Source organism: Bubalus kerabau, chromosome 9 (genome assembly GCF_029407905.1).
Source record: "Bubalus kerabau isolate K-KA32 ecotype Philippines breed swamp buffalo chromosome 9, PCC_UOA_SB_1v2, whole genome shotgun sequence".
Classification (NCBI taxonomy): Eukaryota; Metazoa; Chordata; class Mammalia; order Artiodactyla; family Bovidae; genus Bubalus; species Bubalus kerabau.
Genome location: NC_073632.1, coordinates 100,261,218 through 100,286,117, shown reverse-complemented (window position 1 = coordinate 100,286,117; position 24,900 = coordinate 100,261,218). Strand labels below are relative to the sequence as shown.

The window sequence follows — 24,900 nt, the reverse complement described above, 5'->3', positions numbered from 1 at the left end:
CTGGGTATTGTGTAAAAGAAAGTGAATGAAGCCAGCAGATTAAAACGAGGAGGAAACAAGGGACAAAAAAGTGCATGGTTGTGCTCAGTCGTGTCTGACTCTTTTGCGACTCTATGGGCTATAGCCACCAGGCTCCTCTGTCTATGGGATTTCCCAGGCAAGAACACTGGAGTGGGTTGTTATTCCCTTCTCCAGGGGATCTTCCCCACCCCCCCACCCCCCAGGGATTGAACCTGCATCCCTTGGATCTCCTGAATTAGCAGGCAGATTCTTCACCCCTGAGCCACCTGGGAAGACAAAAGATATTTTAAAATGGGATAATAGTATATAAATGGTGAGGATTCAGGAAATCAAGTCATCAGCATATGAAGAATATAATGATTGACTTTTTCAAAAATCTTCAACTCTATTAAATTAAGCACTGGATTTTAAGGATGAAAACTGCTAGGAGGAATGTTTAAAACCAAGAGAAGTGGAATAGATGTGCCCATTAGACTGCGGTTCTTTTAATGGCCAGTATAGATTGTCTCTGTCTTAAACTCAACTATCGGGAGCCACTACCCAGCCTGCATATTAATGAGGAACATGAATGCCTCTCTCAAATGTTCAGCTACAGTGTCTCCATAAAAAAATCAATACTCTCCCACACCTCATGAATACAGACTAGAGCCTGCTCCCAGCAGCATTTGCTGACGTTAATTATCATGAGAAGGGGGGCACATACCCACCTCTCTGTTCACTCTCCCCTGCTTTACCTCCTTGCACACCCAAACTCGTGTTGTCACTCTTTCCCATTATTTTTAATGGATCCTGATTCAAAGCGTGTGTGGGCTGTACAATTACCGCTTGGCTGAGCTGTACAATATTCTTTCTGTTGTCTGAGAGACACCAAATCCAAGAGGCATCCCAAGGACAAGGAAGGGTTCCTGCACCTCACTGCGCCACACCTTCCCTGTCTTCGCAGGCCTCCATCGCTTCCTTTCTGCCTCTCTTGACTCAGTGCATTTTCATGGTGCTTTTCTCAAGAGAATATTTATCAATTCACCTTTAGGGGTGCACCTACTCTCCCACTCCTCCCAAAGCTGATAATGCTGCATGCATCACCTCTACAAACTGAACTGCTCAAAGGAACCAATTACATTATTATTTCACAATCCCCTTTTCCCCTACTTGTCTCCCTTTCTTCCCAAACGCACAGACACATGCTGCAAGACTCCAGACTCTAGAATTCCTCATGCCATTCATCTCAAAAGATACCTGGTCTTCCTTAGCCTATTTCATTTAACTGCAGCTTTAACAAATAATAACAATAATGTCTGACACTTTTTAATTACTAAGGAATGATGTCAACAGTATAGGGAAAAGCTTTAACTGAGGTAGAGTTAATTCAGCAAACTCTTGCCAAGTGGCTGTTATATACTTGGCACTGCGCTAGATGCAAGATTCAGGGATGTGGTTCCCACCCCCTGGAAATCCTATTGTCTCGAAAAAGAGACCATTCATAAACACACACATAAAATAAAATCAAAGCCAGCATGTTCTTATTTTCTGGTAGGAATGAAAAACCAGGAGTGAAAGTGGAGGAAACAAATTTCATTACTGCAGCTTTTAAATCAACATGGTTTTATTTCTACCATAAAATACTCACTGTACCGTGACTTTTTCAGTATTTTTTAGAGAAGAAAATATAAAGCTAAAAATCCACAGAGTCTCTTAACATTAAAGAAACTTAGATACTAAATAGCCCTGGCCCTTTATTTATTAGATGGAAAAATTGAGATCCAAGGAGTTTTCATTTCTTACCTATGGTCACAGAGGGCATTCCAAGCAAAATCACATCAAGGAGCCAGAGCTTCTCAATCTCTGGCCGTGAACTTTCACCTCTATGCTCTCCAGCATTCATTTTGTATCTCTGGCCTTTTCCCACTCCTCATTTTGCCAGCTCTCTGCTGCTATCCACAAGTATATGCCCCCAACATTGTACTCACCTCTGTGAGCAAAGTTGAAACATTTAAGAGCTTGGAGGGAACCCAAATAATAACTTCCTTCAACGCTCCCGTTTTATAAGGCAGAAAAGTTGAGCATAAAAGAACCCAAGATTTTCCTAAAGGAATAGGATAAGGGAGGGTAATCCCAAGACCAGAATCCAGGTCTTCTGAGACCCATTCCAAGACTCACCCCATCACACGTCCCTCCTGCTCTGGCTGTTTCTTGTTTTCACTCGCTGTTGCCTATCCTGGTCACCCCTGTTGGGAAATATACCTTTGAATATTCATCTCTGGCCATCTTCTCCTCCATCTCTACTACCCAGGGGCTCCAAGAATATCACAGTATAACTAAACTAGGCTTTCTCCTCCTGGAGCGATTTATATACTAGACAGAGGTAGAGGTGAGGATCAATAGCTTACATTCACTGACTAACCGTACAAAGAAAAATAATCCATACCATTTTATCAACATGGAAAAAGCAGAGACCATGATTGACTTGACACCAACAAAATGAAGTGTGTGATGTCTCAAACTTTCTAAAATGGGCGTGGAAGATTATTTGTAAAAATACATAGAGACTATGGGAGTGTTTTTTGCAAATCTCTCTCTAAGCTCATACAGAAAGAATTGCATCCTTGCTATCTTTTCTGTAAATATCCAAGCTTATTCTCAAAATACTTTCTGGTTCATTCAAGCATAAGAGACCTATGGACTCACTGCTTTGGTCCAACCCCATCCTTCATGTCTATCCCTTCCTGCCTTTTTCCTTTACTCTGATCATCATGCCCACCTCACCCACGGCATAGGTGGACAAAAGGTTTTATTCTCTCGGCTATTCTGAACACGTTGCTGAATCCCACTGAGGCAGAAAAGAATAAGTGGGTCAAATTGCTTTGTGTTGCCTCCATAAATGGAGCCTTTATCAGGCAAACAAGAGGCTCCCAGGGAAAAAGCACAGAAGGTTGATGTAGGTGAGAAAAGGTGCCATGCAAACAGACCTAGAAATAAACAAAAAAGCTTCGAAGAAACAAGAAAGACAACAAAAGCAAAAATAATGCTGAAGGGCTTGTGACCTGCCAACAGACAGACAAGACAGAGAAGGATAATGAGCAGGGGAGTAATGAACAAGGAAGATGATGAGTCGGTCGGCGAAGGTTTAGTGAATATCCGTGTTCAGGAGAAAGGGACGCCCTCCTTGCTACTAAGATAGGATTCTAAGAGTAAGGTCCAGTGGATTTAGAATTCCAAGGAGAGAACTGAGGGAAATTAGGAGAAGGCTTGGGTTCTACTCCTGGCTCTCTGCGACCTCACCCTGTGTCCCTGACAATTTATACCCATTCTTGGAATGTTGCTTTTTCTTCTTTAAAAGAACTAGGCTAGATTTCCAAGAACCTTGATCATCCTAAAATTCAATGAATTAATGAGTCTCTAATGTGAAGCAAGTGTCTGTTCTTCATTGAACAAAAAGAAGCATGATTACATGGGGAGAGCATAGGCTGGGTAGTAAAGGCCATCTGGGTTCACATCTTCACTGTGAACCTTGTTTATCACCTTTGTGATCCTGGACAATTTGTGTCATCTTGTTGAGCTGCAGTCCCCTCTTATGCAAAATAAAGAGAATATCATATGCCTCAGAAGGTTGTTTGATTAAATTTGAAGATTAAATCTTCAAAATTTTTAAGTTCCTATTCCTTCCCTTTTAAGGAAGCAGACACCTTATGCTGTAACCCAACCCCTGGTACAAGGGTAGCCAGTAAATTGAAGCTTAATACGGCAGATTACACTCAGAAAAGGCTAACACAGAATGGAAATGTTCCCTGTCACAATTCTCCAGACAAGTATTGAGGCTTTTGTTCTGATTCTGTTAATCTAGATTTACAACACTGTGAAACTAACTTTGTTTTATTTCAGATGACACTGACTATGCCCATGTGTGTGAAAGTGTGTATGTGTGTGTGTGAGTACATGGGTGCATGCGTGGTGTGAGAGTGTGAGTTGTTTTAGGCAGACCCGCAAAGTTATGATGCATTCTTGGCCCCCAAAATTACTATTTGAAATGTTTTTTATTGAATTTCTCATGTCCTGTGTTGACTCAGTAATGTAGTTTGTAAGCCTTTGACTTTGGCTGAGTTTGGGAGCATTTATGACCCTATCATATATAACATAAACATCAATCTACTTTCTATTTCTTTGCAAATTCAATTATTTCTAATTACATAAAGGCATCATTGATCAAGTAAGCATAAAAACCAATACAGAAGAGTTTAATCTCTTAAATAAGCTTGTAGACTTCAAGGCATAATTGAATGTTATAGTATTTAATACAAGGAGACATCTTTGTTGTTGATAACTGGCCCAAAGTTAAAGGAAAATGTCTAAACCCCGTCGCGTTATATGTTGATTGGTTCAAATTGAAAATATTTGGATTCCATTTTCATTTCCTTTTCTTCTCTCTTTGCCGCTCTCTGCAGGCTTGGAAATGGGTTTTAGGCCCCATGGTCTTGTATGCGTGTGAAAGAATAATTAGGTTCTGGCGATTTCAGCAAGAAGTTATCATTACCAAGGTATGCATGTAGGTTTATGTCTGAATAAAAACCTGAGTGTAGATGAAAATTTTTTATTGGCCCAAGTTTTTAATTTGCTATTTTTATTGCAGAACCGTGTGTAATTTAGAGGCTCATCTTCTGTTCTAATAATTGCTTGTATCCTGTGCATCTTTTAGTGAGACTAATTTTACTGAAGACAGGGATCAGGGCTCCCGACTGGTACACAGAATTCTGATAAAGGTTATACTACAGCCCTGGAATCATCTGTATTTCCCTGTATTTTGGTGTCCTCTAGGGGAAAAGGCAGGAGGGCTGAGTATGCTTTACATGGATCACAGTGTCTTAGAGTATAATTGCTTCCTCCACCACATAAAAACATGGACATTGCAAACACAAAAATAACGTATATATATTTTCAAGTACACACGCTCACATTTGGAACTGCTGAGCAGAAGATGGGGGAACAGTTGCCCTCAGGTTTAGATGGAGAAAGGGCACTGTGGGGGAGTTCAAAATGGAGAGGAAGGGGCCCTGCCCTAGTGAATGAAGGCAAGAAGGTAGTATTTTCCAATCTTGACATATCTCATCATTGCTCCCCAATTTTTACCTTGAGCTGGAGGAAGGTCTCAGCAGATAGGTCAAAAATACACGCCCAAGCAGTAAAAGCAAAAGTGTGAAAGTGTTAGTCACTCGGTCATGTCTGACTCTGAGACACCATGGACTATAGCCCGCCAGACTCCTCTGTCCACAGAATTCTCCAGGTAGGAATACTGGAGTGGACTGCCATTTCCTTCTCCATTTCCTTACCAACCCAGGGATGGAACCTGTGTCTCTTACATTGCAGGCAGGTTCTTTACTATCTGAGCCACCAGGAAAGCCCTGGCAATAATAGTAGTGTAATAATAACTCTGCTTTTGATTAATAAGAGTAGAACTCCTGTGTCATTCTGCAACATATTGTGTTGTTTTACTTTCTTCATAGCATGTGTCATCTCCAAATACATTTCTTACATACGTTATTATTTGCAATAAAATAAAATCTTCTCTACCCCAGCTAAGACATATGCTACTTGAGAGTGAGGACTTTTTTTGGCTTCATATTCTATACTATATCCCCAGTCCTAGAATAAGTCTGGAATAGAATATACATTCAAAAAGCATTTGTTGACTAAATGAATGAATGAAGAAAAAATGAACACATGCCTGGGAGACTGAAAATTTACCCCAAAATCTCCCCTCGGATGTTTTAATGTCTTAGAAGAAATTCTCTGCTAACCAAACCCATGCAGCTTTGCTAATACAATATTAACAGAATACTCTATCTCTTTAACTGTCTTCATGAAAGCAAATGCACAGAAATTGCTTCATATTTCTGTTTTAAGCTGCTTCTGTGTTGCTGTTTTTAAGTTAAGCACCAAAGAATATCAAGCTGTATAAAAAGCCAGACCCGTAAAACTTCTGGAAATCTACTCAAGCTGTTACTAGGGAGACCATTTAACAGCTGAATCAGAACGAGATCAGTAGGGAGAGGAGAAACTAATGATTAAAATGCTGTGAAATTCTCTTCTGAATGGAAAAATACTGTCACAGGATCCAGACACTAGATTTTGCTCCCATATAACTCCTGTCAAAAAAGAAGACATGGGAGCCTGGAAAAAAGTGGTATGTCTAAGGAGGAAAATTAATTCTTTGTCTCTGATAAGTAGCAAGTTATAGAGCACTTTACAAAGCAATAGATTTTGCATCATGCTTTCTTACATCTAAAACTCAGAGCCTAAGTAGGAGACTGGACAAAGTTTGAATAACACCAAACCAAACCAACAAAACATTTCAGAGTTTGAAGACTGTTTCATACTTAGAATGAAAAAATACCAAAGTTAGTTCACAAAGGATAAAGAAAAGATACACATCATTGAAAATGGTAACAAACTAGACCTACATTTTAAAACAACATGAAGTTAATTCTGTGGCTATTTCAATAACTTTAAGGCTAATTATGTGCTATGGATGAAATGCTAGCTTATAGTCTCTTGAAATTAACCGGCCTGAAATTAACTGTGCTACCGAAAACATGGTCACTGAGACAAAAAATCATGTGCTAGACACTACTTTGCCCCTGATGCAGCCGCACAAATTTCTGGCCTAGCCCCTGAAGAAGATTAATGTCATTCTGGCTGAAGTTGCCAACTCAGACATAAAAGTTGTGGCAATGATCCTTGGAAGCTCATAATTAATGGTCTATGTCAATTACACCTCAAAAGAGTTGATATAAAAATTGAAAAAGCTTTGATGGGATGAAGGCCATTGTCTTATTATTTAACCTAAGCGAAAGAACCAATGACTCTCTTGCTGTGATTTAGGTGGTAAGCCATCCATCTGGAGTGCTAGAACTTTGCATGAAAAAGCGTGACTTTAAAATGGCGCCAGGGCAGTATGTGTTGATCCAGTGCCCATCCATATCCACACTGGAGTGGCACCCCTTTACCCTCACCTCCGCTCCCCAGGAGGACTTCTTCAGTGTGCACATCCGGGCAGCTGGAGACTGGACAGAAGCTCTATGTAAGGCCTTTGGAGTAGAAGGACAACCCCTGAAGGAGCCCTGGAGCCTGCCAAGGTGGGAGCCCATTTCTTTTTTATGTATAAGTTACCATATTATAAAAAGCAAGGTCTTTTAATGCATCAACATGCTGAGAGCTTCTGCAGTATCTTAATTCTAGATGGTAAATTTGAAACCATTTTTAAAATTTGAGTATGAACAAGTACATTTCTTTAAAAATCAAATGATCAATAAAGGCAGGTCATGATCCAGGAACAGGAAACGTTTTGCTTTCCCGGGTCTAAAGCATCACTTTGGCGAATCACAAGCCACTTGTGATGCCTAACGCAGAGCTGTGCACTTTTTGCTGTCACAGTTTGTTGTTGGACAAGTCAGTCCAAAACAACACCCTATTTAGAAAAGCCTCAGCATGCAACAGAGTTTTGTATAGTCACCATGCCTTGGTTCCTTTTAGTAATCAATGGCTTAAAATTGATTCCCGCTCTTGCTACAGGGTCACCCAATAAGAACTCAAAGTCTATGTTTAGGGCTCCAGAAAAACAGGGACACAGACAAAAAAATGTTGGGATAAACATTGTGAATAAATTTGAGAAAACCATAATTTTTCACTGCTTTGGGCACAGAAAGAATTTAATACAACCCCAGGAATCTCTGAGACAAGCAGTGACTAAGGAGTCCAAGAGGAGAAACAAAGCCTCATGAAGCGGAAGAAAACTCTTCCTCTAAACTCAGGAAAAAGAGAGAACAAGACCTCTTTTTTAAAATTTTCACATTAACAGATATACACTACTATATATAAAAAAGATAACAAGGGTCTGCTGTGTAGCACAGGGAACTATAATCAGTACCTTGCAATAACCTATAATGGAAAAGAATCTGGAAAACAATAGATATATGGCTCAGATGGAGAAGAATCTGCCTACACTGAGGGAGACCAGGGTTCAATCCTTAGGTCGGCAAGATCCCCTGGAGGAGGAAATGGCAACCCACTCCAGTATTCTTGCCTGGAGAATGCCATGGACAGAGGAGCCTGGTGGGCTGCAGTCCAGGAGGTCGCAGAGCTGGACGTGACTAAGTCACTAACACTAACACATGTATGGATCACAGAATCACTTTGCTGTACACCTGAAACAATATAAATCACCTATACTTCAATAAAAATAAATAAATGAATAAAAGACTTTGCCTTCTGAGGTAAAATGGAGGAGTTTCTCGACATTGGTACTAGAGTTCTCAGCAACTTATATCTACAACCCAAAGCCAAGGGCCTCGGCATTTGACAACCTGGGTTCAAAGCCCAATTTTGCATGTGATCTTGGAGGATGTATGTAACACCTACCTCAGTTTCCTCCTCTGTAAGATGAAAATGATAATAATAGAACATAGGTTCTGTTTAGGATTAAATATGATAGTCAGTATGATGCTCTTTGCATAATGCATAGTAAAAAAAAAAAGTTAACTACCCTTGCTATTAGCAAAATAAGAAAGGTCATCTACCACAGAAATGACAATGAACGTGCTGATGAGAAAGGGAGGGCAATGTAGATAAAAAAGGTCTTGGGTTCAGAGACCAGACCGAAGGTTGATGGGCGATGCTGACGAGAAGCAATAGGGACAGTGTGATGTGCCTGCTGGAGAGGGAACTTGTTTCTAAGATATGTTATCAGAAACTGGATCTACATCAGACAGGAAGTACCTGAGTGACCTTGATAAACCAGAATTTGTACAAAGGCAGCCAGTTCAACGTTGAGAGAAATGGAGGTGTTTTGGTCCACAGAAAGAACCATCAGAGTGCCGTGATGACTAGATTCAGCTAGTTAAAGGCTAGAGAGGCAGGGAAGGGAAAAGACCTGGTTTGTGTTTCTCAGGAAGGTAAAAGCCCGTGAGTTGTCAGAAGGCAGATCCCAGTGAGACAGGAGGAAAAACTAGATCAGCCCCTTGATGGAACATGGGGCTCTGCAATTTCACGTGGGAAAGTGATCAGCAATCAGGGATGTGAAAGGAAGGATCACTGTATCAGCAGGGAGATGGGATCTAATATTTCCTCCTGCTGCTCCAGCTTAGATTCTCAGTTTTATGTAGAAATGTGTTCATTGTGCATTTCTATGAATTATGACACAATTCTTCTTTGGGTTTAATTGTTCTCTTTGATCATCAGTGTCAAATAAATCCCAAATACAATGAAGTATAAAAATAACCATAAGACATTTTAGTTGTGGACAATTTCTGTTTTTCTCTCTCTCTCAATTCCCTTTATCTAATTATTTATAAAAGAATCTACCATGAGCTGAGATACAAACCCTTTCTGATTAAGGCCCTTTTATTTTTATTCTTCTATTTCCATACATCAATATGTAATAAAAGCCTTATTAATTAATATTAATTTGAGGAGAGTTAATTTGAATTATTAGGAGGTTTGTTATATGGAATATTTTAAAATAAACCCAATTGAACTTTCATGAACACATAGTAAGCCCAAATGGGCCAACCCCAGGTGCCTTCAATAGACACTCCTTAGGGAATGGTTATGAATAACTTAGAAGCTTTTTAATTAGCATAGCTTTGTTCATATGTAAATGTGTGCTTTTGGAATAGTTGAGGTTATTTAATACATTCTGTTGATTGAAGTATTTTAAACATTCACAATCTATTCAACAAATTGTTATTGAACAATCCACGCCTTGTAAGGTGCTGGCTTGCACTGGTGGGCAAAGACAGATACGGCCCCTCCCTCCTCAGAACTTACAATCTAGTGACCAAACAGGTGCAAATCAAGTCATGCACACACACCAAACCCACCTGCCAATGCAGGAGACACAGGAAACTCAGGTTCAATCCCTGAGTCAGGAAAATCCCCTGGAGAAGGAAATGGTAACCCACTTCACTATTCTTGCCTAGGAAATCCTATGGACAGAGGAGCCTGGAGGGCTACAGTCCATGGGTTCACAGAGTCAGACACACACATAGGGAACAAAGACCCCACATGCTGCGTGGTGCCGCAAACACACACACACACACACACACACCCCACCCAAAACAGCTTCAAAATTACACAAATGATGAGGACTGCAGAGGAGAGATCAGTTCAGTTCAGTCACTCAGTTATGTCCGACTATTCACGATGCGATGGACTGCAGCACACCAGGTTTCCCTGTCTATCAACAACCCCCTGAATTTGCTCAAACTCACGTCCATCGAGTCAGTGATGCACCAAGCATCTCACACTCTGTCATGCGCTTCTCCTCCCGCCTTCAATCTTTCCCAGCATCAGCGTGTTTTCTAATTCATCAGTCATTCGCATCAGGTGGGCAAAGTATTGGAGCTTCAGCTTTAGCATCAGTCCTTTCAATGAATATTCAGGACTGATTTCCTTTAGGATGGACTGATTTGATCTCCTTGCAGTCCAAGGGATTCTCAAGAATCTTCTCCAACACCACAGCTCAAATGCACCAATTCTTCAGCCCTCAGCTTTCCTTATGGTCCAACTGTCACATCCATACATGACTACGGAAAAACCATATTGTTGATTAGATGGACCTTTGTTGGCAAAGTAATGTCTCTGCTTTTAATCTGCTGTCTAGGTTGGTCATAGCTTTTCTTGTAAGGAGCAAGCATCTTTTAATTTCATGGTTGCAGTCACCATCTGCAGTGATTTTGGAGCCCAAGAAAATAAAATCTGTCACTGTTTCCATTGTTTCCCCATCTATTTGCCATGAAGTGATGGGACCAGATGCCATGATCTTCATTTTTTGAATATTCAGTTTTAAGCCAGCTTTTTCACTCTCCTGTTTCACTTTCATCAAGAGGCTCTTTAGTTCCTCTTTGCTTTCTGCCATAAGGGTGGTGTCATCTGCATATACGAGTTAATGATATTTCTCCTGGCAATCTTGATTCCAATTTGTGCTTCATCCAGCCCAACATTTCTCATGATGTACTCTGCATATAAGTTAAATCAGCAGAGTGACAATATATAGCCTTGACATACTCCTTTCCTGATTTGAAACCAGTCTGTTGTTCCATGTCCAGTTCTAACTGTTGCTTCTTGACCTGAATACAGATTTTTCAGGTCTGGTATTCCCATTTCTTGAAGAATTTTCCACAGTTTGTGGTGATCCACAGAGTCAAAGGCTTTAGCGTAGTCAATAAAGCAGAAGTAGATGCTTTTCTGGAACTCTCTTGCTTTTTCGATGATCCAACAGATGCTGGCAATTTGACCTCTGGCTCCTCTGCCTTTTTTAAATCCAGCTTGAACATCTGGAAGTTCATGGTTCACATACTGTTGAAGCCTAGTCTGGAGAATTTTGAGCATTACTTTGCTAGCGTGTGAGATGAGTGCAACTGTGTGGTAGTTTGAACATTTTTTGGCATTGCCTTTCTTTGGGATTGGAATGAAAACTGACCTTTTCCAGTCCTGTGGCCACTGCTGAGTTTTCCAAATTTGCTGGCATATTGAGTGCAGCACTTTCACAGCATCATCTTTTAGGATTTGAAATAGCTCAGTTGGAATTCCATCACTGCCACTAGCTTTGCTCATAGTGATGCTTCCTAAGGCCCACTTGACTTCGAATTCCAGGATGTCTGGCTCACTAGATGAGTGATCACACCATTGCAGTTATCTGGGTCATTAAGATCTTTTTTGTATAGTTCTTCTGTGTATTTTTGCCACCTCTCCTTAATCTCTGCTGCTTCTGTTAGGTCCATACCATTTCTTTCCTTTATTGTGCCCATCTTTGCATGAAATGTTCCCTTGGTATCTCTAATTTTCTTGAAGAGATCTCTAGTCTTTCCCATTCTATTGCTTTCCTCTATTTCTTTGCATTGATCACTGAGGAAGTCTGTTTTATCTCTCCTTGCTATTCTTCGCAACTCCACATTCAGATGGATATATCTTTCCTTTTCTCCTTTGCCTTTAGCTTCTCTTCTTGTCTCAGCTATTTGTAAGGGCTCCTCAGACAGCCATTTTGCCTTTTTGCATTTCTTTTTCTTGGGTTTGGTCTTGATCCCTGTCTCCTATACAATGTCATGAACCTCCATCCAGTTCTTCAGGTACTCTGTCCATCAGATCTAATCCCTTGAATCTATCTGTCACTTCCACTGTAAAATTGTAAGGGATTTGATTTAGGTCATACCTGAATGGTCTAGTGGTTTTCCCTACTTTCTTCAATTTCAGTCTGAATTCGGCAATAAGGAGTTCATGATCTGAGCCACAGTCAGCTCCTGGTCTTGTTTTTGCTAACTGTATAGAGCTTCTCCATCTTTGGCTGTAAAGAATATAATCAATCTGATTTCAGTATTGACCATCTGGTGACGTCCATGTGTAGAGTCATCTCTTGTATTGTTGGAAGAGGGTGTTTGCTATGACCAATGCGTTCTCTTGGCAAAATTCTGATAACCTTTGCCCTGCTTCATTCTATATTCCAAGGCCAAACTTTCCTGTTTCTTCAGGTGTTTTTTGACTTCCTACTTTTGCATTCCAGTCCTCTATGATGAAAAGGACATCTTTTTTGGGTGTTAGTTCTAGAAGGTCTTGTAGGTCATCACAGAACCAGGGGTTAGATACATGGTGTTATAAATCATCTAATACAGTATTTAACCTAGTCTCAGAAATCCATGAAGACTTCCCCAGGGAAATGATTACTGAGATATTATGGAAGGATAACCGTGAACTATATAAGATAGAGGAGAACTTGGGGCAGAGTTTTCCAAGTGATTAGTCGGATTATCATGGGCAGAGGCTCCATGGCCAAAGAGGGTCCTGTGTTCCCTAAGAAACAAAAGAAAAACCAGTGTGGAGAACTGGTCATGAGAGATGAAGCAGAATCCAGGGGGGTGGTCAGTCCATTTAGGACCCTATTAAAGACAATTACGGGCTCCCTGATTGCTCAGATGGTAAAGAATCTGTCTGCAGTGCAAGAAATGTGGATTTGATCCCTGGATCAGGAAGATCCCCAGGAGAAGGGAATGGCTACCCATTCCAGTATTCTTGCCTGAAGAATCTCATGGACAGAAGAGCCTGGTGGGCTACAGTCCATGGGGTTGCAAAGAGTTGGACACAACTGAGCAACCAAGCTCACAAAAAGACAATTATATTTATTCAATGAATATGCATTATTCTTACAAAGAAAAAATTTGCCTACGCAAAGACCACCTGCCCCTGGCCTGATTATCATAGATTTTTAAGTTTGCATAATCTAAAATAATGAGTTTTAGAAATTCAACATAACTGACAAATTATTCCAAAAGTATATTTATTCCAAATGAATAGCTTCCATTAGACTAAAATTATATAAACATACTAAGAAGTGGTATGGAATAAATAAAAACAAGGGGGAGTTACATTAGCAAAAGGAGAGATAAGCCTTCTAAACCACCTTGATACTTCTGCTTTTTCCCCTGATGGCAGCTGGGGAGAGAAAAGGAAAAAGAAAAGGCATCTTTTATCAGTCTTCATGATGCAAATCTAAGAACTGTAAAAGGAGCTGTGCTGTGAGGCTGGCCACCATATCTCTATACTCTGTGTGTTCAAACAGGGCATTCTTGAGCACAGAGCTAACCTCCCCACACACTTATGCCAACACATCCTATCCAAAGCACTGGTTTAGGATGGCTTTGTTTTTAAGAGTAGACTATTCTGAAAGTCAAACCGTGCACTTTGTGATTGCAGGCTGGCTGTGGATGGGCCGTTCGGAGCTGCACTGACTGATGTATTTCACTATCCAGTGAGCATGTGCGTTGCTGCGGGAATAGGGGTCACTCCCTTTGCAGCTCTTCTGAAATCTATCTGGTACCAATGTTGTGAGGCACAAACCCAGTGCAAGCTGAACAAGGTATGGAAAAAAATCATCAGCTCACCCTTCCATGAATTCAAAAGTTCAACATCCTTCTATCTATCATCTGCTGATTCCTGGGGAGGGTTTTAATTAACTATGAGGGATAAACTCAAGGATCCTTAACTATACTTATGTTCTTAAAAATCTCCATTCAGTATTACATTTATGAGAAGGGTTATGTCTAATCTTGTTAAAGATGACAAGACATAAATTTTATTGCTTCATTGCCGTAACAGGACATGTAATTGCTCATGTCAGTAAAATATGGACAGGCTGCAAACGGCTATGTGACTGGGCTGCAGTGAGTAATATTAACAGGCAGGCTTTGACTCTTGAGCTTGTTACTGTGGTTTAAGAGTATGATTCAATATCTTCATCTCGTGGACTCAGAGTCTTAATTGAGAAGCAAAAATGGCACAGTTGGGATTCATTTGTCTGCTTGCTTGCTGTTGTCATCCAACTCCAAGTCTCTCTTTTGTCATTTCTTGAATGTTCTCAGACTAACTTCCTCCATAGTTCCCTTCCTCCCTTTTTCCATTTCTTATCTGAACCCTCTTAGGGTTAGCAACAGACACTGCAGCAGCCAGAGAAAGGGATGTCAAGTTGAATGGTGTCAACTCCGGAGGACCCAGGACCCAGGACGCCTGATGAACCTGGTTCTGGTCCTTATCCTGCCACTTCTCTGGTTGACACTTTGGGTGTAGTTTCCTCATCTATCCAAGGAAGAGGCTTGATTAGGTCAGCATGTCTCCATGTCTTCATATAATGGGGTCCACTGAAGAGAATTCTGTAGTCAAAGGATTCCAGAAATGCTATGATAAATCCCCCTTTAGACGAGTCACATCTTCTATTTGCCTATTAAATAAGTTCTGTAGAAAAGAACATCATTCAGTTTTGTTTCACCCACCCTTCTCAAGCATATTTAGCCATGGAAATTTTCTTCACTTCCCATCTTTAAGAAATGGCACTCTCACTATGGAGAACAGTGTGGAGATTCCTTTAAAAACTGGAAATAGAACTGCCATGCCGCTGCTGCTGCTAACTCACTTCAGTCATGTCCGACTCTGTGCGACCCCATAGACAGCAGCCCACTAGGCTCCTCTGTCCCTGGGATTCTCCAGGCAAGAACACTGGAGTGGCTTGCCATTTCCTTCTCCAATGCATGAAAGTGAAAAGTGAAAGTAAAGTCGCTCAGTCATGCCCGACTCTTAGCGACCCCATGGACTGCAGCCCACCAGGCTCCTCCATCCATGGGATTTTCCAGGCAAGAGTACTGGAGTGGGTTGCAATTGCTTTCTCCAATACAACCCAGCAATCCCACTGCTGGGGATACATACCGAGGAAACCAGAATTGAAAGAGACACATGGTACCCCAATGTTCATCGCAGCACTGTTCATAATAGCCAGGACATGGAAGCAACCTAGATGTCCATCAGCAGATAAATGGATAAGAAAGCTGTGGTACATATACACAATGGAATATTACTCAGCTATTAAAAAGAATGCAATTGAATCAGTTCTAATGAGGTGGATGAAACTGGAGCCTATTATACAGAGTGAAGTAAGTCAGAAAGAAAAACACCAATACAGTATATTAACGCATATATATGGAACTTAGAAAGATGGTAACAATGACCCTATATGCAAGACAGCAAAAGAGACACAGATGTAAAGAACAAACTTTAGGACTCTGTGGGAGAAGGCGAGTAAAGGATGATTTGAGAGAATAGCACTGAAACATGTATATTACCATATGTGAAATAGATCACCAGTCCAGGTTTGATACATGAGACAGGGTGTTCAGGGCTGGTGCACTGGGATGACCCTGAGAGATGGGATGGGGAGGGCTGATTCACGTGAATATATGGCAAACCACCACACTATTGTAAAGTAATTAGCCTCCAATTAAAATTTAAAAAAAGAAAGAAATGGCACTCTGAAGCACTGGGGAAAAGCCAGACTGGAAGATATCTGGAGGTGGCAAATTCTCAACTAAGAAGTTAGAGTAAAATAAGCTCCCATCTTATGAGTTTCCAAGTGACAGACACTTGACAAATGCTTTCTCGTTCTATTTTTATAATCGTCCCAGCAACCTTAGAAAGTAGGTAGCATAATCTCTGTTTTCCAAAGGACTCCAAAGCTTTGAAGAGACTACACTCACTTTCCTGAAAACACACTGCGAATGAAAGATAATGCCAGCATTCAAACTCAGGTCCATGTGGCTCTCTGGTCGACACAGGCAGTACGTGGTAAACGTGACTGCCACCTGCAGCGTTGTAGAAAGACTGTGGAATTCCTGGCCAGAGAATCTCCCTCAGCTTGATTCCACCCTCACCAGAAGCATCAGTGCATCAGTTCACCTCTCTGAGCGGTTTCCTGATCCACACAACAGAGAAATAAGATTATATATTCAACCAGATAGTTTTAATAACAAATAAGACAAATAAATGATGTCGAACTATTTCATTGTAAATGTGTATGAAAAGAAAGTGACAGTCACTCAGTCATGTCCAGCTCTTTGCGACCCCATGGACTGTAGCCCACCAGGCTCCTCTGTCCATGGAATTCTACAGGCAAGAATACTGGCGTGCAGTTCCTGTACTGTAGCAGTTCCTGTACTGTAGCAGTTCCCTTCTCCAGGGGATCTTCTCAACCCAGGGACTGAATCCAGATCTCCTGCATTGCAGGTGGATTCTTTTCTGTTTGAGACAACAGGGAAGCCCAAGAATACTGGAGTGGGGTAGCCTACCCCTTCTCCAGGGGATCTTCCTGACCCAAGAATCAAACTGGGATCTCCTGCATTGTAGGCAGATTCTTTACCAGCTGAGCTACCAGGGAAGCCTGCAAATAGCTATAAAATTATATTAAATGTGTACTATATCTGCCAGACATATAAAAAGATTACTAGTTCATGTCAGTCATTCAGTTGTGTCTGACTCATTGTGACCCCATGGATTGCAGCATGCCAGGCTTCCTTGTCCTTCACTATCTCCCAGAGTTTGCTCAAACTCATGTCCATTGAATCAGTGATGCCACATAACCTTCTTATCCTTCATCATCCCCTTCTCCTCCTGCCTTCAATCTTTCCCAGCATTAAGGTCTTTTCCAATGAGTCAACTCTTCTCATCAGGTGGCCAAAGTATTGGAACTTCAGCTTCAGCATCAGTCCTTCCAATGAATATTCAGAGTTGGTTTCCTTTAGGATTGACTGGTTGGATCTCCTTGCAGTCCAAGGGACTGTCAAGAGTCTTCTCCAAAACCACAGTTCAAAAGCATCAATTTTTTAGTGCTCAGCCTTCTTTATGGTCCAACTTTCACAGCCATACGTGAAAGTGAAAGTCTCTCAGTCATGTCTGACATTTTGTGATCCCTATAGTCCATGGAATTCTCCAGGCCAGAATACTGGAGTGGGAAGCCTTTACCTTCTCCAGAGATCTTCCCAGCAATGCAGGTGGATTCTTTACCAGCTGAGCAATAAGGGAAGCCGCATACATAACTACTGGGAAAAAACATAGCTTTGACTATGCAAAACTTTGTTGACAAAGTAATGTCTCTGCTTTTTAATATGCTGTCTAGGTTTGTCATTACTAGATTACTAGTACTACTACTAATACTAATAGCCTAGGTTCAACAATCTGTTACTTCTAGAAGGCAGGGAGTAACAGGGACTTACACTTTCATTCCATTTTACAGATGAGAAAATTATAATACCTCTTTCAGATGAGTACTGTCCTCAGATTATCAATGAGAAAGCAGAAGCAGAGAAAGCTAGTCAATAACAGAATGAGAGCTTGAATCCTGGTTCTTCTTAGTTCAGTTCAGTTCAGTCCAGTCGCTCAGTTGTGTCTGACTCTTTGCGACCCCATGAATCCCAGCACGTCAGGCCTGCCTGTCCATCACCAACTCCTGGAGTTCACTCAAACTCACGTCCATCAGGTCGGTGATGCCATCCAGCCATCTCATCCTCTGTCGTCCCCTTTTCCTCCTGCCCCCAATCCCTCCCAGCATCAGAGTCTTTTCCAATGAGTCAACTCTTCGCATGAGGTGGCCAAAGTACTGGAGTTTCAGCTTTAGCATCATTCCTTCCAAAGAACACCCAGGGCTGATCTCCTTTAGAATGGACTGGTTGGATCTCCTTGCAGTCCAAGGGACTCTCAAGAATCTTCTCCAACACCACAGTTCAAAAGCATCAATTCTTTGGTGCTCAGCTTTCTTCACAATCCAACTCTCACATCCATATATGACCACTGGAAAAACCATAGCCTTGACTAGACGGACCTTTGTTGGCAAACCAATGTCTCTGCTTTTCAATATGCTATCTAGGTTGGTCATAACTTTTCTTCTTAAGCTATTAACAAATCCCATCTTCTTTTCTTTATACAACAGTTAAGTTTAACTAAGTGTCTTGCTCTGTTTGACCTTCTATAACAAAATGCATAGGTGGGGTGGCTTTAAGCAACAGAAATGTATTTCTCACAGTTCTGGAGGCTGGGAAGTCCAAAGTTAACACATTGACAGACTTGGTGCCTGATGAGAGCCCAGTTCCTGGTTTATGAAAGGTTATCTTCTAGCTCTAACTTCCCACTGCAGAAGTGGGCAAGGGAGTTTCTTGGACACTGATAGGCACTAATGTCATTCAAGAGGGCTCCACCCTCCTGACCTAATCACCTCCCAAAGTCCTCACCTCCAAATGGGAGCGGGGGTGGGGGGGGTGGGGGGGGAGGACGGGGTTAGGTTTCAACATCTGAATTTGGGGGAGGGGGCACAAACACTCAGCCTAGGGCATAAAGCAAGCAAAACAGATACTGTTTACACATGTGAACCCTACTGCAAAGCTCTGTTATTGTTTATGCTGATTTCTGTCTCTGTAAACTCTTTGCTCTTACTGTCTACCAAGTCAAACTGATTTATTCAGAAGGCTCATTGCTTCATTGTTCTCATAACACTAAAGGTCATATTATGCTTCACATGCAGAATGTGATGGGATTGTATGTCTCACTTTCATTCATTTATTCACTCAATGAGTATTTATTCAGCATCTACTATGTGCCATAGGCAAAGCTATGGTTTTCCAATAGTTATGTATAATGTGAGAGTTGGACCATAAAGAAGAGTGGGTGCCAAAGAATTGATGCTTTTGAACTGTGGTGTCGGATAAGACTTTTGAGAGCTCCTTAGACTGCAAAGATATCAAACCAGTCAATCCTAAGGGGAATCAACTCTGAATATTCATTGGAAGGACTGATGCTGAAGCTGAAGTTCCAATACTTTGGCCACCTGATGCAGAGCTGACTCATTAGAAAAGACCCTGATGCTGGGAAAGATTGAAGGCAGGAGGAGAAGGGGACCGCAGAGGATAAGATGGTTGGATGGCATCACCAGATCAATGAACATGAGTTTGAGCAAGCTCTGGGAGATGGTGAAAGACAGTGAGACCTGTTGTGCTGCAGTCCATGGAGTCACAAAGAGTCGGATGTGACTGAGCGACTGAACAGCAGCAGCAACTATGTGCCAGGCCCTCTCATGCTGACATGAAAAGCCTACCCGTGTCCTCATATCAGACTCGCAATGCCAGACCCTTCTCTCAACATCCATTACCCCTCTGCTCCCCTTTCATATAATTTATCTTTCATTTTTGTATTAAGGTTCACAAATTACCTTATTTCCCTTAACAGATTCTGAAGTCCTTGAGTGTGTCTCCTCTGGATATCTTCATAATTAGATATGTGTGTATATATGTACATATATACACATATATATATTTATACATGCATACACACTATAAATTTTAAATAAACCAATGAGTAAATAAGTGTCTACATGCCCCCCAAAATTAAAAAATGCCTTCTTCACAATTTTCTGTAAAATTCTAGGTTACTGAGAATAATTTTTTTGTTTAAACAAAATGTTTAGTAACTTTATAATTAAAATAATGCATTCCGATTATTTTATCATAAATAGAAAAAATTCTTCTAAGAATCCACAGAATCTTAAAGTCCTTATAGGAGCCCACAAAATCTTAATACTGTCTCCTCACTCACCATTCCATTATTATTCATGGGCTCCGTTTATGGGTTTTGTTTACGGATTTTCTTAAGGCTGTTTCAGTGGGAAGGCAAAGGAGTGATCATGAAACCATAAAACAGGAACTTTGATCTCTATTCCAAAAACTAGAAACCATGGAATTGGAAATAAAACACAATTGTTTCATGACTTATAAAAGTTGAGGGTAATATTGAGACAAGCCTCCACTGAAAATCAACGTAGAGGTTGTAGTATATGGGACAAAATAAGCTAAAAGCAACTGAAGGGTTCAACCTCTCAGCTTGGCATTTGACGATACTTAGAGTGGCAAGTGACTGGTCCAAAGTCCATACCTGGCTAGCTACTGGATCAGGATAGGAGACTGTGCTTTTGATTTCAAAGCTCTTTTAGGAAAGAAGTGAGGTTTCATGCTATTGAAAGTTTAAACTGAAAATAACACTTGAGATCTACTTCCTCAAAATCTGCATGCTTGAGAAAAGTTTAGGAAATTTCTCTGTTTTAAAGCAATGCAGTGTTTGTTTGAATACAGCTATCATTAGGCTTATGTAACTAATATTCATCAGGGCCACCCACATGCCTTTGAGATATAAATACTACTCCTTCCACTAAACTGTCAGCATCTCTATAATTTTTTGAGTGCAGCAGAGCAAAGCAGTGCATTCTTATCTAACTACGTCTTCACAATTATAGATCTGGGCCATAGTTTTCAGTGTTCTGTTTTGCAACAAGGAAAGGGGAAAAAACAGCAGAGAGATGTAAAGCTGAAATTTTAAGCTTAAATAATTAAATGTGATTGGTGGGGATTTTCTTCTTTTTTGTGTAAAACACCAGTTGGCATAAAAGCAGATTTTTTTACACACAATCCTTATGTTGCAAGTCTATAGTCAAAAATTTGCACCAATGCTATTTTAGTTGTGACCATTGCAAGCTGCATCTCTTTATCCTTCTCCTCTGACACACTATTCCAGAACACTTCTAAGTAAAATGTGAGAGAATAGCCAGTAGAACTCCTGCTTCTTCTTTGGTCATAGGTAGCACTTTTTGTTTGACGCTGGGATTTTTCAAATTTCTTGCGAGCTATGTTTTTTATTTAAAATAGTGGGGAGAACGAGCAGAGGAAGAGAGAGATGTGATTATGAGGAGATGTCCCAAGGAAGCAAAATAGCAATAAGTATAATGATGCTCTGCTGTGAAGAAAATGGGTAAAAGTTGTAATATATTAAAGGAATATTATCAACCCGACAGTAAGAGCCAACTTCACTTAGTTGGAGGCAGATGAGAACGCAGTGCTCCTTTAGGATGAGGGAATGAGGGAAGGGGGTGTAAGTGGCTAGGAAGTCTCTGTGATACAATATGGAGGAAGCCGAGGGTAAAAATGCTCCTTGGCAGTAGACGCCCCCCAACTCCTGCCCAACTGGGATGATTAATTCTACATCACACTCAATTTGTGAAAAGAGCTCTTGAAAAAAATTAGGACAGTTTGCTTGTACAAACTGTCAAAATGATGAATGGAATAGGTGTGTACAAACAGGGAGGGAGGGGGCAAGTGCTGACATAAATGCATTGGCCTCTACATTTGGTTTTCCTGGTATCACATCCGTGCAGTCAGACGAGAGGATGGCCAACGGAAGGATGTGGTTCATTTTCTTAAGTGCATATGTAATCTTCAGATGATAATAAAATAGATTCTAGAAAAACTGAGATAATCTAATCTCTTCATAAATTGTCTTCCTTCATCAGTTCAATAATACATAACTGTGATAATGGGTATTTATAGTGTGTCCCGTGCAAAATGGCCTTTGGGTTCTTAACCTAATATAATAAACAGATAATTCAAATAAAAAGACAGCATGGGCCAGTGGGAACAAGGCAAAGAGGCCAAGAAAGGCAAAAATCCATACTCTCCTTAAATATATTAATAAAACAAAGGAGGGCCTGCTCCCTTTTCTAATGAATGAAAAATGCATTTAATTTAATCTGTTTAGCTTGAGAAATTATTTACTTTCACTTTCCCTCACCCTGGTGCTCTGGCTACTCCTGGAATTGATCATCTCTGAGAACCGCTGAGTGTTCTGATAAATTGAACCAGGGAGCACGAAGGCAGCTTGCATCTCCAGGAGACACAAGTGCATCTCATCTTTCACTAGGCAGCCTCAAAAGAGTCCAGTTCCCCAGAAACCTTCTCCATTGCCCTGTGGGGGAAGTGACCAGTATTAATATTTTTAATATCTTGGTTTATTAACCACACAAACTATACATAACTACAGGGTTACTGTAAAAGATTCAAATAAAATATTCACTCAAAAATCTCCCTTCAAAAAAAAAAAAAAAAACTCACCCTTCAGAACAGATCAGTGGTTGCCAAGGGAGTTGGAGGAGAGCTGGACTGGACTGGGATTTGAGAGGTTAGCAGATGTAAGCTATTACATATAGAATGGATAAAAAACAAGGTCCTACTGTATAGCATGGAGAACTATATTCAGTCATTATCCTTAGATAAACCATAATGGAAAAGAATCCAAAAAAGAATATATACATATATGTGTGTGTGTGTATGCATGTGTGTGTATACATGTGTGTGTATGTGTGTTAGTTGCTCAGTCATGTCCAATTCTTTGTGACCCCATGAACTACATGTAGCCTGTTAGGCTCCTCTGTCCGTGGGATTCTCCAGGCAAGAATACTGGAATACTGGAGTGGGTTGCTATTTGCTTCTCCAGGAGTACATAGATATATATATGTACTTCAATTTTTAAAAAACAAATGTAAGTATGGCTTTAAAGAGAGGAAAGGACACTGTTCTGGGAACCCTTAAGATGAAACACATCATCTTCATTTAGCTGGTTTTTTAAAAACTCATTTCTGCTTAAAAATAAATTGGTTTAGCAATTTGAAAAAACCAAAAATCTCCCTTTATTCACCTTCCTTCCCAAACTAACCACCACTTGACTCTCCAGGGTTCTCATCTGAAACAGTCGAGCACCTTTTATTCCATTCCTTTCCTGCACATTTGTGTACATATACACACCTGCACACATATGTTTATTTTTTATAGTATTACAATAGGGATGTGGGGTTGGGGAAGGAAGGAGAGAGAGAAAGATGCGCAATTTATGTTTCTGTTTTTCATTCTAACATGGCCTGGAGCTCCTTCAAGTGTCAATGCCTATTTATTGATTTTATTTTATTTAGTGCCTTCAGTGAATTCTGTAGTATGACTGTCTCACAATTGATTTAATCATTCTAGTATTAATGAACATTTTGGTTGTCTAACAAGTATTAGAACAAACTGAGGCACAGTGAAGTTCAGTTCCCATTCACAAGGCAAAGCAGCAGCATAGCCATGAAACAGATAACAATAACAGTAATGGCTTTCAGAAAAACTCTTATGGGCTTCCCTGTTGGCTCAGATGGTAAAGAATCTGCCTGCAGTGCGGGAGACCTGGGTCCGATCCCTGGGTCAGGAAGAGCCCCTGGAGAAGGGAATGATTATCCACTCCCATATCCTTTCCTGGAAAATCCCATAGACAGAGGAGCCTGGTGGGCTACAGTTCATGAGGTCATAGAGTCGGACACAACTAAGCAACTAACACTTTCACTTTCAAGGGCTTAACATGATTAACAAAGGCTGGTCTTAGTCTTATAATGGATAATGGGAAAAACAATCTTGTAACTTTACTTCTTTAAAACTTGATGTGGAAGCCACGTTAGGGAAGCTTCTCGATAAAAACTAGTTGCTTCAAAATCTGTTTGCTATTGTCTTCTTCCAGGATGACCTTGGCGAAAGAAACCACAAAATAAAAACCAGGACAATAATAGTTACCATTTTTTTTTAATTTTATTTTATTTTTAAACTTTACATAATTGTATTAGTTTTGCCAAACAATAGTTACCATTTATTGAGGAGGTATTATGTTTTCTAAATATCAGTCTCAGTCTTTATCTTTTCAGAGACAATGGTTCTCTTTTTGGAAAACAGTCATGAGTCCCTCCATGGAAAGTCTCCATCACCCTCCTCCATTGGAGCTGCTACCAGTTCTGTTAATATTTCATGAAGTGTGGAATGTTAGCTCAGATTACTATAACAAAACACCAAGGCTAAGTGGCTTAAAACAACAAACGTTTCTCACATGTCTGGAGGCTGGGAGCCTGAAATCGAAGTCCAGGATGATCGGGATTTTGCTGGAAGTCTGAAATCAGAGCCCAGGGTGATGGGGTTCTGGGAGGACTCTTCCTGGCTTGCAGATGACCACCTTCTTACTGTGTCCTCACATGACAGAGAGAGGGAGCTCAGGTCTCTTCCTCTTCCTATGAGGGCACTAATCCCATCACGGGGGCCCACCCTCCTGACCTCATCTAAATCTAGCCACCTCTTAAGGGCCACACAATTATCACATTGGGTTAAGCTTTCAACACATGAATTTGGGAGAGAGACAGTCAGTCCACAACAGTGGGGAATATAGGGTGCTGCCCAGGAGGAGGCAAGTTCACAGTGCAACTCCCCTGGCCTCCTGGGGGAGGAGGTCAACCCAGCGCCCTATAAATCACCTTACTGTGTGTTGAGCACGTGGAGCCTGAGGCATGTTTCACTAGTGAATGGGTTCTTCTTTCAGAACTGCATGATGATGAGCACTGCTGAGGTTTTGAGACTGATGCTGGAGATAAAATTTGGTTTCACTTCCTGTGGATGACCACCATCTTTATAATTCAGGAGTGGGGACACAGACTCCTAAGTAAGGCAGATGACCCCTTTGCTCTCTAATATCATCATGTGGTATTCATTCCGTAAGCTAGACCAGATGCCATTGAGATGGCGGCAGTATCTCAGCTCACATCTCACACGGCAGAGCACTTACTGTATCCATTAGACTTAGAGCTAAATGCTTCCGTGAAACCTACCCTTTCATCTTCAAAATAATCTTGTGAATTATTGT

The 24,900-nt window shown here is 40.8% G+C and overlaps 1 protein-coding gene and 1 long non-coding RNA gene across 2 annotated transcripts in view; one reads left to right on the top strand and one right to left on the bottom strand.

Moving 5' to 3' along the window:
• LOC129620184 (uncharacterized) overlaps window positions 1–24,900 on the bottom strand; it is a 231,571-nt gene that overhangs the window by 105,331 nt on the left and 101,340 nt on the right. The gene's annotated exons all lie outside the window — the stretch shown is intronic.
• The window catches only part of NOX3 (NADPH oxidase 3), a 66,737-nt gene that overhangs the window by 20,596 nt on the left and 21,241 nt on the right, over window positions 1–24,900 (top strand). The window contains exons 8-10 of the mRNA XM_055536050.1: window positions 4,461–4,553; window positions 6,895–7,148; window positions 13,756–13,918. Of these exons, the coding sequence (XP_055392025.1) occupies window positions 4,461–4,553; window positions 6,895–7,148; window positions 13,756–13,918 (510 nt within the window). The remainder of the gene's footprint in view (window positions 1–4,460; window positions 4,554–6,894; window positions 7,149–13,755; window positions 13,919–24,900) is intronic.